The following is a 16,503-nucleotide window of genomic DNA, read 5'->3' on the forward strand; positions in this document are numbered from 1 at the left end:
TTTCTAGCTATTACGGTTTATGAGATACAGTACAACCAGCCAACAGCGGCTTAGTGATAGGGTCCCGAGATGACCTTTCAGTTACTGAACCCTAAAAAAACAGGTTTTTGAATTCAACATATCAATCAATTTGACATACGGATAAATGTGGCATGATAAAGTTTTAGACTTTAGTAAGATTAGTTATGCTTAAAATACTCGTAATTATGCATATAACATTATGCGAAAGAAAGTTATGCTTTAATGGCTTATTTTTTTATTTTAAGAGATAGAGACCTAATCATCATATCACTTCTTTGTACTTTGCGGGAATGACAAAGCCAATAATCAAAGGCTCGAAGGTTACGTATTAGGATTACTCATGGTGGGATTGAGATTAAGACATGACTAAGCACTAGACTTTTAGAAGAGACAAGTTTTAAATTTTTTCCTTAACCAATTTTACCTTAACCAATTCCATTAAATTTTTACATTTACCATTTTTGCAGAAAATACAAGATTATTGGTTTTCTTAAACCGTTATATTTTTAGTGAAGATAAAAAATGGTTCTAGTTTTACAACACCAATAAAATTAATTTATCTTTAACAATATTAACTATACACAAAAAAATATTGCGTTAGAATTTAGGCGTTCCGAGAAAGGCGGCCTTATCCCATTGTGCAGTCACCTTAAGGTAACATTTGGGATACAAAAACAGCAGCGGTGCAGTACTAATAAATATCTTTTGTTATATCTATTAGTTAAAAAATTATTCTTATTTTTAGTTTTTTAATCATATTACTTAACTTTTAACTAAACCCCTAAAAAAATCTTTTATGAAATGTCGTCCGTTTAAAATTTCATTCTGTGCATTTCGTTATGATTTCTTTGTGTGACGTTTTTCGACGTCGCAGATCAGGGTGTTGAGAGACAATTTAAAGATTTTTAGGATATAAAAGATACGAGATTCAGCAAATAGCTTGATGAGTAGACCAAAGGAGAAGGTACTTGCTTACTTTTCCGCAAAGGACCACGGCGGTACGACGTCACATTTGCAAGAAATGTAAGGTATAATATAATACTAATAGAAACTTCATCTTCATGTTATTTGTAATATCCGATAAAAATCATGATCAATGATTCCATTTGACCAATGAAATTCCCTTTTCTCTACATTCCTCATGAAATCATTCCTAAGGATGAGTAAAAAAAAACATTTGTTAGCATTAGTTTTAACTGATACGAGGTTATATAATAAAATAATCTGTCATAAACAAATAAACCGCTTATCGCATGACCCAGGAGCAGCTAAATATGTAAATAAATAATTACAATAGCGTTAGGTTATTCATCCACAACACCCCCTGGAATGCGCAGTTTTTGCGACCAGCGGTCATCGTTAGCGGGAAATTACGTGGATAACTTGCTTTAAATTCACATCTGTTGTTGACGTCGCGTCAATAAATAAGTAAGTACTGCGGTGTATTGGCAGTTGGACAGACATAAATGCCAAATGCTCAGTATGTCAGTAGAAACTTCGAATCTTACCTTTCACCTGGTGACAAAAGGACTTTGGTATTTCTCTGTCATTTTGTTGCCGGTTGTAACCACAACTTACATTGAGTTACCAAAGACTGCGGAGAGCAGACAAGAGTAGCTTCGTTTAACAATCTGACTTTACCAATAAAGAGTCATGATCATAAAGACGCATCCCGGTGTCCTCATCAAAGGTGTGTGGGACTAACGCCATGAGGCAGAAAATGTTCTTAACTGGTACCGTAACGTTCACAACGAAACAAGCATTTTTTTTACCAGACACTTAGATAGCCAGTATATTCGTGATGACGGTTTAATTTTTGTACATTTTATTAAAGTACCCATGACGTGTCAAATAACTTGAAAAACGTCATATCTATACCAGATTGAAGTCCCGTGCCGCTCCCGTCCCGCACACGTTTCTTGTATGTATTACCCAAGGTCTCGCCAAACATTATTATTTAGTAACCGCGTAGACAGCATATCACCACAATTTTCGTCTGTCCAATTAATAGACAACATCGTCGATAAGAACGAATTTGTAATTAACTATATTGATCTAATTAGCTTCATATACTAGTTAATAAGATAAATTATAAAAGTCGTAAGCTACATCAATAAAAAATATACCTAAAACTCCTCCGTTACTAAGAGGTGATGTTAATTAAAGCAGTGCTCCGATTTAACACAAAAAATAAAATTGTCCAAGTTTTAACCTCGTTTATTTTTTTACAGTGGGTACCTACTTACATAAATACAAATAGCAAAAATGGTTTGTTTCCATGTATAGTTTTATGTACGTGTTCCTTCAATTTTTGAGTCAATTATTCCGTTATAAATTTGGAAAATACAGAACACCGATACACAAACACGATCGGTTTAGTCAGGTCGGTGTGAGCAAGCCATTAACACGGGCCCGCTACAATGTCGTAATTAGTGTCATTTGCACTATTTTTGGATGGGATCAACATAAGAGCATATTGTAGAAAGGCCTACAAATTGGAAACAAATGGTCTGAAACTAAAAGTGCTAATTTGTTCGGCTTTTGCTAACGTGTGACTGTGAGCAATCTTCAGCATGGTATTGATTCACGTGTTTGTGATTTGGTTATATTACTATTAAGTTTTACTTCTTGTAAAACCTTCAGATTATAGTTATTTCTTTCATTTAGATTGTAAAAGGCAATCAAAAGGACGGCTTCTTGATTTCCACCGTCATAATAACTTTCTTTATAATGCCATTCATTCTCAATGCATTTAATAATTATAACTTGTGTATCTTTCGGGATTGCATAGAGATACGAAATACTTGGATATAAAATAAAATATCACAAGTTATAATTATTAAATGCATTGGGAATGAATGGCATTATAAAGAAAAGTTATTATGACGTTGGAAATCGGAAAGAAGTAGAAAAATTCACAGAACAACAATGCAATAGCTTACTAGACAATAGCAAATAATCCTAATAAAGGTAAACTTTCCTTTGTTTTTATCGGATTATGTTTGTTTATCACATTATACTTACATGCATTTGTTGAACAGAGTCACAAACATAATATGTTTATTTAGTACGGGCGTATTAAAGTAACATAATAGACTCTGCAACCTTACAGCAAATCATCTTTTAGTGCACTCTATAGTATGTCAAATTTAAAATCTCTAGACCTAGCCGTTTGGGCTGTGCGTTGTTACGTAAATCAGCCAGTGTTCTGTTCACTCCAGATCCTGGGCGAAAGTGGATACAGGTCACCTAGGGTGTAAGAATTTGGGAACCTCACCAGTATATTGATGAAAAAATATGTTAAAATGATATTTTAATTAGTTAATTTTTAGATATATTATTTTCGTGGGAAATTGGAAGTCAGTTATTGCGGTTATGATGTGGTTATGTTTGTGTCGTGACTGATTACAGAGTATAGGTATACTATAGTAGGCCTATGCCTACTATAGTATACCTATACTAATTCTATAATTAAATAATTATTATGCTCATAGAGTATATTCACGCAATAGATACAGACAATAGTAACAATAGGTAATAGTAACAATTAGGTTATACCTGTATTTAGTTATTACATTACAAACTTTTAATAATCTTTGATTAATAACGGGAAATTTCCTCACAAAAAGTATCACTTAGTAACCAAACATGAAAATAATAATAAGTTAAGAGATCAAATTAGTAAAATATTGTTAACCATTATTTGAAATAATCTTAGAAATAGGATAGACATCAATACGTTTTGATGTCGATAAACAGATATCTAAATAACTAGAATATTATAAAATGAACAATTCGCTTTAGAAAAATTTAACTTCACACGACGGAATTCGAATAATGTTTCTGAGAGATAATCACAATTTTAGTCATGATGACTTACATCTGGTTACTGAAATTTAGAGATTAACAGAGATCATTCAACCAAACCACGAGTAACAAACAGTTCAAACAGATAACAGTTGGATAAAAACAATCTCAAATTACCAGCCATTACGAAATTACCTTATCGATACTGACAATAAATATTTTATGAGCTCACTATAAGATATCACTTGTTTAAAGAGATGAAACATGTAGTGTCCATACAATTTAAGTTGAATCTAACGAGCAGCTTGGTGTCAGCACATATCTCTCTCTCTCACTCTCTCGTCTTCGCGTGTTCCCAGTTGCACCCTCCATTTTTCTGTCTACTTTATCCATGTTTTTTACTTTCGTTAGTGTAAGCAAATCATTGCCATTAAAAATATTTAAAAATGTATATGTATTTTAACTGATGATTTTAGCACAATTTTTGAAAGGTTTTTCGTGATTAAAACTCTTCTTAAATATTTACTGATTTAATGACACTTAGATTAATTTTAACAAGCACTTCTTGTACACACAGTAGTGTAGTAACAATATAACAAACTGCTCTCGTATCAAGACTTCGTGTGTATTCCTTGGATAATAATTCAAGACAGCGGTCTAATCAATTTTAACACAAAGGAAATCTGTCATTTTCATCTGTTTTATACGAAATGTAAATTTTTTTTTTAAATATCTCTGATTGGTAAGGTCACTCTCCAATCTTGTAAGGACTACTATTGACTGACAAACCAAAATAAGAAGCCTCCCTGATGTGTTGATTCCATTTGACAAGTGAAGCTTAATGGTTTAGACAAAAAACAACAGGTTGGAATCTTATTGGCTGATCTAAAAGCGCGCGACGCTTCATGATTGAATGGTTTGGTAACAAATGTTTACATGTACACATCGTGCAATTATTAGAGTGTTGCCATCATAATATTATCGAATAATTAATAAAACAAATCGATTATGAATATTATTGATAAAAATACGAATCAAATCAAACAAATCACGACACTCTGTCATCCTAGTCAGTGCAACCTCCTGGTGCACTATTACAATATTCAATTATTACAATTCAATTAGCAGTAAGCATAACATTTATATAACAGTAATTAATAGAAATAATAGAAACTTTTGTAAGACAAAAGAAAAATAAAAGCAAGTTGTAGAAAAATAATCACGACAGGTTATTAAAAGACCCAAAATAAATTAAGCAAGTATTTTTGTTTAAAGTGGCAAACTTCCCATTTATAGTTATTGCGCGGTTTCGCTCTTGTTGGAATTTTCGGAAAAGCTTAAGTTGGTCAAGATATGTCTCTGTCTCCATGACAAATCCTACTACTATTATAAAGGCGAAAGTTTGTATGGATGTATGGATGTTTGTTACTCTTTCACGCAAAAACTACTGAACCGATTACCATGACATTTGGTATGTAGGTAGCTGAAGACCCATAATAACACATAGGCTACTTTTTATCCCAGAGTTCCCGCGGGATTGATAGGGTTTCCATGCGGACGAAGTCGCGGGCGGCCTCTAGTATAATCATAAATTGTAAAATTATTTCACAAAAATAAAACCAAACTACAAATATTTACCTCATCACAAAAAAATGTATATCCTAGCTTGCCATTTTCACCTCGCAAGTGAGCTTATATTTTAGGCAGTACGGAACCTTAATTGTTACGGTACCGGACTCGCACTTGACCGGTTTTTCTAATTATCATACCATTATGACGGTATGGGTTTATGTCATTCAAACACATATTTTATAGTCATTTTATCTCGAAGCCCCTGACCTGTGTTTTTTGTTTCTATAAGTAAAAATTGATCACAAGTCACTTATTGGATATAACTCATGAGCACCTAATTTTATGAGCTCATAACCTTATGGAATTAAACCAATTTTGTTTATATGGATTTTAATTGGACTAATACTGATATATTAATGTTGAAATATTAAGTAAAATTTCATCATATGTAAACAATTACTGGATGAAATCGATTATTAGGTACTCTCAATTTATAGGCTGCTTATCTTTAATACTTTTTATATCTCATGTTAAACTGTTGCCGAGCTGTACTGGACCACGAATTATGTTCAATTGTTCTTTATATTTGTCTCATCAATACCCAAGATGATCAGAAGATTGGTGCGATCTAGTAGCTAAGACTTACAGACTATTTTAAATTATACGTTTAGTACATAATTTACAGCAATTTTATTGTAATAATTGCGGTTAACATAAAAAAAGCTAAAGAAAACTAAAAAAAATGCTATAGTTATAAAATTTTAGTATTATACATACAAATACATACATATATAAAATCACGCCTCTTTCCCGGAGAGGTAGGCAGAGACTACCTCTTTCCACTTGCCACGATCTCTGCATACTTCCTTCGCTTCATCCACATTCATAACTCTCTTCATACAAGCTCGGCATTTTAGTATTGTATCTTACTTAATAAACAATATTACTTTTTTTAAATTATATTTTTATTACTGTTGACCGGCGACATGTCTGTGTTGACACTGACTACCGAGTGGCAGCCAGACTCGTACTAATCCTGGAAAGCTCTTATCCCGTTTGCTTAGCGGCACCTATTCAGGGATTTGAGGGATCCACGTACTGTTTAATGTCAAGTCTTGTGTTTGCTAGTAAGTTTGAAGTAAACGATAGTATGCGTATGGTACAATTTGTAATATTTTTTGGGTCTTGATATCTTAACCGGAAGAAATGTATGGAAGACAAGTAGGCAATTTAAGAAAGGAAAGTTTATATCCATACATACATATAAAACGCAAAGGGGACTGACTGACTGATACGTAAACGCGCAGCCCAAACTTCATCAATCGAGCTAAAATTTGGCAGGATGTAGGCACCTGCTAAGAAAGCATTTTCGGGAATTCCCGCGGGAACGGGAGATAACGAAATTTTTCGTTTTACGCGAACACGGAGCGGTGGGCGTTCTCTAGTTATTATATATAAATTCAAAGCTTTGTGGTTGGTAAGAAAATATTATAAATTTTAATCCGATCTTTCATTAGGCCCACATCTTTAGGTATCTTAAAATAGCATTGAAGTAGTAGTATGTGGCGTAGGCCATACCTGAAAAAGAAAACAGTAATTTTGGAATTAAATAGTTAGTCCTCGTTTAACGATTGAAATTTGAGGAGAAAAATAGTATGAATCATCCGTAAAATTCTTTAATAAGAAAACAAAGATAACATTTTCTTAAATATGAGTTGGAAAAACCTTGGTTACGTAGCGTTGACAGCTCAAGAATTAAGAGATAAGCCCTCATGATGAACAAATAAGAGTAGTTTCTGAACGTTATCTCAAGCAAATAAATGTGGCATAAATTAATCAGAGCTGAGCGATATAGAAAACAGAATAATGCCACGGTAAATGGTGCTATCTCGTCGCGTTTAATCGTTAAGGCACCAATCCATCGCTGCGTATACTGCTATTAATTTAAAACTATTACTTTGACTTCAACCAACGTTGTGATATGACAATTATTAAGTGATATGAAGTCACTTAATATACCCCATAACAATGAATATTTTTTTTAATTTTGTATTGATTTTTGAGTAGTATTGTGGGAGCGATGTTTCAGGCTCTTCTGCCATAAAGGGAAGATTTTCCGCCAGGTCAGGTGTAATACTTGGGGAACCGAGGTTCCGACAATGTTGAGTCGCAGATTGTATTTGTTCCATTCAGTAGAAACTGTTTCTTGCGCGATTTGGATTCTTCGCTGCTACTGAAGGCCTCGAAGAGATAAGGAATATTAGAAGTGCGTAATGTTAAACTTGTTATCAACTAATGCCTGTAGGCATTATAACATCTCCATAACTCCTTTTGGAATAGGGCGGGGATTGTCTGTGCCATTTTCAAAAAGTACTTATATAATTTGACTAGCTGTGCCCGCGACTTCGTCCGCGTGGAATAGTTATTTTGGGCATCATTGAAGCCCTCAAGGATGAATAATTTTCCCCGTTTTTTACACATTTTCCATTATTTCTTCGCTCCTAAAAGTTGCAGCGTGATTTTATATAGCCTAAAGCCTTCCTCGATAAATGGTCTATTCAACACAAAAAGAATTTTTCAATTAGAACCAGTAGTTCCTGATATTAGCGCGTTCAAACAAATAAACAAACTCATCAGCTTTATAATATTAGTATAGATTCTCGACTGACCTTTACATGGTCGACACTATTGTTGCTCTTGATGAAAGTATAAGGTTACATATTTAGGACAAAAAAAATGGCTGCCTGCCAGCCATGGGTACAATACATTTACAGGCTACAATTTTCACCAATAAAGAACATAGCATAAATATCTTGCACAGCCATGGAATTGAGACTCAAAAGTTGGTAGTTATTACTGCTATCGGTGGAATATATTCCGTAGACTATGAACTTTGATGTAAGAACACTCATATATTTCATTTTTTTTTATATTCCGTTACTGGGTGCTTAAGTGATTTGCAAAGCAATGGAATAATTCTGATATTTCGAACATTTTTTCACACACATACTTAAACGGGAGTTAAAAAACATGTTATTACGCAGCCAGTTAAAAGAGCAAATTGCTCTAAATTTGAAGATCCACACCTAATGTTCTTATTAATCTTAAAAAAGTATTGTGCAATAAAACATGACGACAGAGACGATCAACTAATGTGTATTTAAGATAATAAGAACGCAGATAATTATTATAAAACGTATTAGACTGATTTATTGTATAAACTTGTATAGAAATAGTAGCTGTCAGTTATAAGCCGTTTTCATATCGCTAAATAAATAAATCGCAAATGTTTACTGTTTCTAGTAAGAATCTGTAAATTGCCAACTTACATGTGTATATCTTAGTTGTTTTTGCGAAGGTAATACCTAGTTTTAATTAACTGTTGCTAAGGGCTTATAAATTATGTAAGAGTAAGGTATAATTATCAGTTTTCATACCCACATTGTTTTTAAAGTTTGAGAGGGTTTAATAGACATATATTTTTCAAGTCGTAGTAATACTGGTTTATTGGTTTTATGGTATTTGTTTTTGAGTATTTTCCGTTAATACAAATACACCTAGTACATCTTAATTTCTCATGGAGTAGCTATAAAATAAAGTTAAGTTTACTATAAAGACACGTTTGACTGGTTGGCCATATGATACTCGTAGTATTGACATTCAGAAAAAGTGATAGGTTGTTTTTATTTGTAAATGATTGAAGCGTTTGATGCTTTTATATATAAAACTCGAATTCTCAGACACAGTGACTCGGAAACTCTTTGCGTAAACTTCTGCGGCTTAACTCGATCTTTATTGTTACATGCATAGGTTCTTATTTACTCTACGCTTTCCCGGAAGGATAGGCAGACACTACATGCTTTCAATTGCCAGAACAAACGTTGCATGAAATTTCACCTCAACTTGCCAAATAATTGTATACATTCTGATTTAGCTAAAAATTTGTTAATTATCTTCTCTCCTTTGACATATTTGCATGAGCCCAGTAGCACCCTTCGCTATAATGCTTCAAGGCCTGGGGTCTGCTTAATACTTTTAAAAGCTTCATCAGTAAAAAATAATCGCGGTAAGAATTTCACTGTCGTAATATAAATAGTTTCATTGATAAATTAAATTATTATCAAACAACGGTGCACTATCAAATACCACAAATAAACATACACACAAAAGTATCGTAACCACGATAAAACGATTCACACGTTCCAGATTGTTAAACTGAATATTTATTGACAATGTAAGCGGAAGTGAATTAAAATTATTTCAATTTATCAAAAATAAATAGAAAAGTTGCTTTTGTCAATTAGAAATTATCTATCACATCCGGTGTGTCCCAAAGATAGGTCCAATTGCATATATACATCTTATTTTATTCGAGTGTGTCAAATGATTTGCGACGTCTTGTTAATCTTTCAGTCAATCAAAAACTCATCTAAGTAAATTATAACTATCGGGTGGGTAAATTAAATGTTCACAAAATATCCAAATTTACAAATTTCATTTGCCCTTTGATGAAAAGCTCTATTAAGTGTAGATAAAACAAATGCATGCTTTACCACTACTTACACAATATAAATGATACATATCACAAGAAAGTTTTAATAAGTATCGACTGGACCTTTCTCTTTATCATAGCTTTTTATGTAAATCTTTCGTTACAACCTTCTTCGCGAAGGACAACTGCAAAAAGCAATGGTACTTTTCCACGCCAAGACTAGAGGTCAAAAAGCACAAGTTACAAATTCGATTCGCCAAACATATCCATTGTAATTGTGGCTGCCGTGATTGCAGCAAGAGTTAACACATAATACATTACAGTTTGTGTCACAACACAATCAGAAACGGCCGAGGACGAATCAGGCGCCGAGGAGCGTAATCTGGGTTAACAGGGGTCAAACGACATCACAAATTCCAATACGATATTAGACGTATCTGTGGCGCGAAACAAGCAGTCTATGGACGTCATATCTCGGTTTTGCTAGATCAGTTTGTAATAAAAGCAATTATATTCCCCTTTTTAAGATATCGCACCTAAGCCACTATAAAAGATGCGCCATTGCTCGTGGGAGAAACCACAATCTTAGGTTATAAATAAGAATAAAAGAAAACAGATTTATGTCTGTTAATAAATTGGTAATAGTTACATATATTATATTTCTTGCTGGTTTTATCATAAAATTTAGTTACTTATAAACTGGCACTTCTCTCTCAAACAAATTAAGCATGTTTAATTTTGCCCAGGTAACACACGGATAAAAACATCCTAGTAGTGTTTAACGGTGAAAGAATTTTCATAATCGATTCAGTACTTCTGAAGATTAGCCCTTACAAACTTTCCCTATTTAAAGCATTAGTATAGATCTCTGGTTAATCAAACACTCACTAACATTTGTAAATTTAAATTTATTGTAAAACAAAACTTAAAGTATTGAAATAAACATGAAAAAAAAACGTAAATAACTAACTTACGAGTATGTATACTTTTGTAAGTAGGTAATGTGAAAAAAAAAAACAATTGACTCTCATCTCTTAAAAATTAACTTTTTTAATAAGCTGCCAGTACGCTTACAAAACAAACAATCTTCATATATGTATATCCATTTAATCTTCATCACGTATTTTCAGGATCATAAAATAATTTAATCTTCGATTTCATCTTTTATATTTCCTTCATCCTCTTCAATCTATAAGATGCCTCTCCGACTGCTGAAGTTGGGTTTATTAACTTACACTCATTATTTGTTCGAAGGTTCATTCTCAAATCAAGAGAGTCTCTTATTACAATACTATCTTATTGCAATCACGCTGTAGGTAGACCCTATTATTTAATTGTTATAGAAAGATCCTAATAACTACATCTGTTATCTGTAAAACCTAATGGTATCCAAAGAAAAATTTCAATATTTAATATTTCATGAGCGGACTGGGTTCGCTTTTGGGCTTCAATTTTGAGATGAATTTTAACATCTCATTCATACATTTTTTCACGACATGTACATATCTTCCTCACTCACTTATCATCGTTGATGTAATCAGTAGAACAGTGATTGCGCATCACTAACCTTATTAAAACACTATCATTGGCCGGATTCGCCATCAGTTCTCAACTCGTATAGTAACAATATTCAATGAACATAATCAGGCACATCAACTTGTTTCGACTGACGCAACGGCCAAGTGGCCAATTCGAATCAGATTCGCTTTTAAGTGGTTGGCTTTTACAGATTATAAAACATGGGTTTCGATTTAAATCGATCGGAACAACGATATAAGCTTAGATTTTAGACAGTGCCGTTGAGTAGTATAGCATAACTTGAGAATGGCAAGTCCTTAATTATCGATGTGTTAGTCAATGAAGGTACTCGAATATTCACTGGTACTACTTCTGAGAAATATGTTTTTAATTAAATTGGTTATTAATATTTCTTTTTTCCTTGCGGGGTGGACAAAGCCAAGCTATGATGCTTATGATGGAAATGAAATTCAGTTAGTGACGTTGAAGTGAGTTGCTAGCTTCTAAAGATACGCCTTTTTCTTTATTGACTCTTGTAAGGGAAAATAAACAGCTGGTTTCCAATAGCGTACCAAATGTTATATCCGATACTTAAAAAAACAATATGAAATTCTCTAATCAGGTCAAAATTTACCAGTATAAAGCGAAAATATTACAGTTTCAAATTCTTAAATTTCATCACAACTACATTGTACCATAAAAGCCGGTCCCGTTTCATGTAGTCTATAGAACAAAACGTACAGTTACTTTATAAAAATGTATGTGGAGCCGGGGCAAACCACTTGTACATTGCACGCACGTAGGTGCTACTATGTTAGTGCATACACAAACGTTGCACCAGCGATGCGATTCTAGCTGTCTGAGAATTTACACTTCGATTCAAATAGTTTATGACAGATTTTTTTTTTTAATTTATATAGATTATGAATATCAAGAAGGAGTGCTGCCGCGGCCATATACCACCAACTTTTTGAGTTATGTTCATTACTTTGACGGCTATAAATGTTCTTACGATGAGTGAAATCATTGTAAATAGACCTGTTAATTCATTAAGGTACTTGAATGCGTATGCTTGGGTAAGGTTTACTGCAAAAATTGCAGAGGTAACTTTTGATCAGGAGGAGGTCAGATGGGACACATTTCGTGGAAACCCCAGTAATTCTCGAGAGAGGACGCAACCGTGTAAATGCCAGAAAGATGATGACTTTACCGTTTGTTTTAATTTTACATACATTCATAAAATCACCCCTCTACACATCTTTCCATTTGGGACCATCCCTACATACTTCTTCCGCTTCATCCACATCCATTAAATGACCTGACTTTGCCAAGACATCTCATGACTTGATTAATTTCAAAGGCATCCTAGAATTGTGGGTCTGTATGAATTCCGATTGCGTTTTGTTACTGGTGTTTCTAGTAACCACGCAGTATATTTACATGCAAATAGTTAGTTGGGAGTCTCTTTGAATAGTTTTTGTTGCAATTTTGTCGAAGTGGATGTAACTGATAGAAATTAGAATACTAAGATGTAACTACGTACAGCATTCTATCAGCAAGCAATTACAATATTGTGTACGTCAACGATTTTATTCTTAGCACGTTAAAAAAAAACTTAAATGACTCGAAGGGTTCCGTATCATTTTCTCGTTTGTTGTATAACCTGTTTATTAAATTTTGCTTAAAAATTGTTTATTGAAGGGAAGCCCTTTAATTAAAATTTTATTTTAAGCGCCTATAATGTCCTGTGTGTTTTTTATGGTACTCAACCTTTCTCATGTAGATTTATTTTTGTCAATTTGATGAGAAACACTTGAAAAAAGACAAATGCAGTTATGTGAAATTTTATATATTAATTCTCAGCTCACCAGTTCACCTTATTGGAAGCCGATGTCTGAAGAAATTTTGTTCTTTCCAGCCCCTGGTATCCGAAGTTCATCGCAGTAAGACTCCCACAAGAGGATCATCAGAGGATCGCTCTGTCCACCGACCTCCATCCGCCCCAGTGCACCATGAGAGGGCACCACATACGCCCCATCTTTCACCCAAGAAAGAAGCCATCCACAATATGCTCAACAAAGGCATTTCTAGTAAGTGTTTGTTGTGTCTTCCTTCTGACGTTAGTCCCGATCACTTCCTCACCTCTTTGGGGACGAGACCAGGGTGAATCTATAACTACGATGTTTTTGTATTTTCCTTCAGTAGATTTAGACCAGAACTTTGCTACGGCGGGAATTTCCAGGAAAAAAAAACGTAATAAATCTGTGTATTTATATGAAATCAGTATATTTCATCGAAATAAGTACCTAATACTTTAAGTTTTAATCTAGTCTTTGTAAATATTATAGTACTTCTCATTATGGAAGTAGTTACCAGCTTTTACCTTCGCCCGCGCGAATTTAGCGCCACCTACAAAAGAATACAGGTATTTTGCAAATCCCACGGGAACTATAATAGTTTTTACCGTATGAAAAGTCTATGTCTTTCTCTAGACTCGCATGAAAAAATTCAAGAAGATTGGTTCTGTAGATAACGCATGAAGGGAAAACAAACTTACTTTACTGACGTCAAATAAATATTTTTCAATTTTCCCAATTTTTTTTCACATTTGTTTGACTTTTACCTCTTGATGTTTTATCAATTAATCTTAAAATGTTGTATACACGTAATTAGTAATGAAAAAAACACACGGAATTCCTTATCCCGGATTGAAATGTTTCCCGTGGGGTTTAATGCAAAACGACTGCTATTTGCGAACGGAGCTGCGGGTAAAAGTTAGTTCAGTATATTGCAATGATCAATCATTGGACAATTCATGTCCTAGATATTTCTATTATCTGTCACGCAAGATTCAACTGGTGTTTATTTAAATGTTTCTACAATAGATACAAACATACATATAAAACCACGCCTCTTTCCCGGAAGGATAGGCAGAGGCTATATCTTTCCACTTGTCAAGATTTTTGCATACATCTTTCGCTTCATACACATTCTTTACTCCTTCCGTGAAAGCTCGTAGCGTCTTTTCAAGACTGGCGGCTCTGTCTACTTCGAAAGAGATATAGACGTTCAAATCTGACGAAAACAAATCTTCCTTGTTCGCATCGGGCTCATAACATGAATTATTCATTGCTCTACATCATTACTTATAAATTCAACATCATAATCTCAGCTGCGAGAAGTCCACTGTTATTCATCTTCACTTGCCCGGTCAAAAGCTTCAGGACAAACTCGACTTATAAGCTAATCTACTGTACAGTCAACATCATATCAACCTATCCGCGTTCACTGCGAATTCGCCTTTACTACCGCGTAATAGAATACCATGCAGGGATTATTAAGCGGTTGTCTGTACAATTGAAATGGTATTGTTAAGAAAATAAAATGTTCCCATTATTCCCAGTCCCGGACTGACCCTTTGAAAGACATCCGCGCTCATCTCCATCTTAATCCGATGCCATAATTGATTACTGATGCTGAAAGTTAAGGCCGTGTGTGTAGAGTTAACTGTTTTTGGTAAAAAAAGAAAGAACATACAAGGTTTCGCCCGCAGCTCCGCTCGCGTTTAACTAAAATTCTCGTCTTTCCCTTTTATAGTATTAAAATAACCAAATTATCCCACTTCAAGGATATATGTAAATATAACTGCTATTAATATTTTTACGTCACGGAATTATACCGATAGACCAATTGGAATCATACCCATGATTCCCCTTCGTAATAATTTTATATTCATTCTACTCTCTTTATGAATCATAATCTCTAAATCTCCTTTGCTGTCCTTGTCTGTGACTCCTAAATCCTATAGCTATCTCGTTTTACTTCTTTTACCCCTTAAATCTAATCCGGGACATCCATCGAAGCTTAAGCCGCAGTCACACAGCTCGCATGGTTCAGGTAATCATAATAAAATTTTATTATATAAAGGTTACTTAGCTTATTGCGTAATTTTTAAAGATTTTGCAAAGTTCCTGAGTTTATATTAACTTTAATATATAGAGCTACTGAACTCTTATATTTTAAACTCACGCACACAGACAAACAAAATAATGATTCAATATAAATAAATAACATACACAACAACCACGGCTGAAAGTTCTACAGAAAACTCGTAAATACCTATAAACACGAGAGAGTGAGAATGCCGTCAAAAATTTAATAATGCCACATTACAAACATACACGCTAACAACTCTGTGACTTAAGATGACAAAAAACCCGAAAGGCAGTCTCATAAGTCTCAAAGTACCGGTGGTTAAACTTAAACCTAATGCCTAATCGGGCATTATAAATCATTATTAATTTCGAGTCGAGTCGTCCATGCCGATCTGCGCCGATTAACGATTGCACAATGGTCGACGGATTACTACGACGGCGGGTGGAGATATATCTTTTTGTCAATTCATACCTGAGTAGCGTCAGCAAATCTGTTTAAACAGTAAGGAATATTGTGGCGCCGTCATTTGTTTTTCTTTTAATTCAAATATAGAAATATAGGTGCGTGTGGTGAAATAAGTTCATTTTTCTCAATAATGAAGAATAAGTACTTAAATATTTTTAATATCATTATTAGTGTATTTCTAAGGTTATTTTCAATAATTTTACTAAATTAGAACAAATGTTTGTAATTTATCAAGACTAAATTTACCTAAAACTAAAGATTAAGTTAATTTTAACTGACGGTCATGTATTATCTTTTAAATGCGTCAGTAAGAATTTTGTAAGCGAGAAATATTATAGTGTAGGTCAGGTCATATAATTTGATAACATTAGTACCATAAACACAATTCGTTAATCTGTTTTGCTAACAGTACAATATTCGAATAAGCCGGTTTAATATAGATAAGCCGATTTATATTTTTTTTATTGTGCCGTATTATTTATTTTTTTATTTTATGTGTAAGACATAATGTGTCTAGTAAAGCAAAGTTTTATTGCTAAAATCAACGGTAGTTTCCAAACTTGGAATCTAAATAACTTGTAATGTAGGAGTTCGTCGTGGACGGTGGCCCATTAAATAAAGATATTGGTAATCTATGTTTAACTTTTATGTGATATTTCTTTTCAATGTTAACATTTGCACTATAAAGTTAA

The 16,503-nt window shown here is 33.7% G+C and overlaps 1 protein-coding gene across 1 annotated transcript in view; it reads left to right on the top strand.

Moving 5' to 3' along the window:
• The window catches only part of LOC106138209 (homeobox protein dve-1), a 78,549-nt gene that overhangs the window by 27,256 nt on the left and 34,790 nt on the right, over positions 1 to 16,503 (top strand). Inside the window, exon 2 of the mRNA XM_013339301.2 lies at positions 13,329 to 13,500. Within this exon, the coding sequence (XP_013194755.2) occupies positions 13,329 to 13,500 (172 nt within the window). The remainder of the gene's footprint in view (positions 1 to 13,328; positions 13,501 to 16,503) is intronic.

This window comes from Amyelois transitella, chromosome 3 (genome assembly GCF_032362555.1).
Source record: "Amyelois transitella isolate CPQ chromosome 3, ilAmyTran1.1, whole genome shotgun sequence".
NCBI lineage: Eukaryota > Metazoa > Arthropoda > Insecta > Lepidoptera > Pyralidae > Amyelois > Amyelois transitella.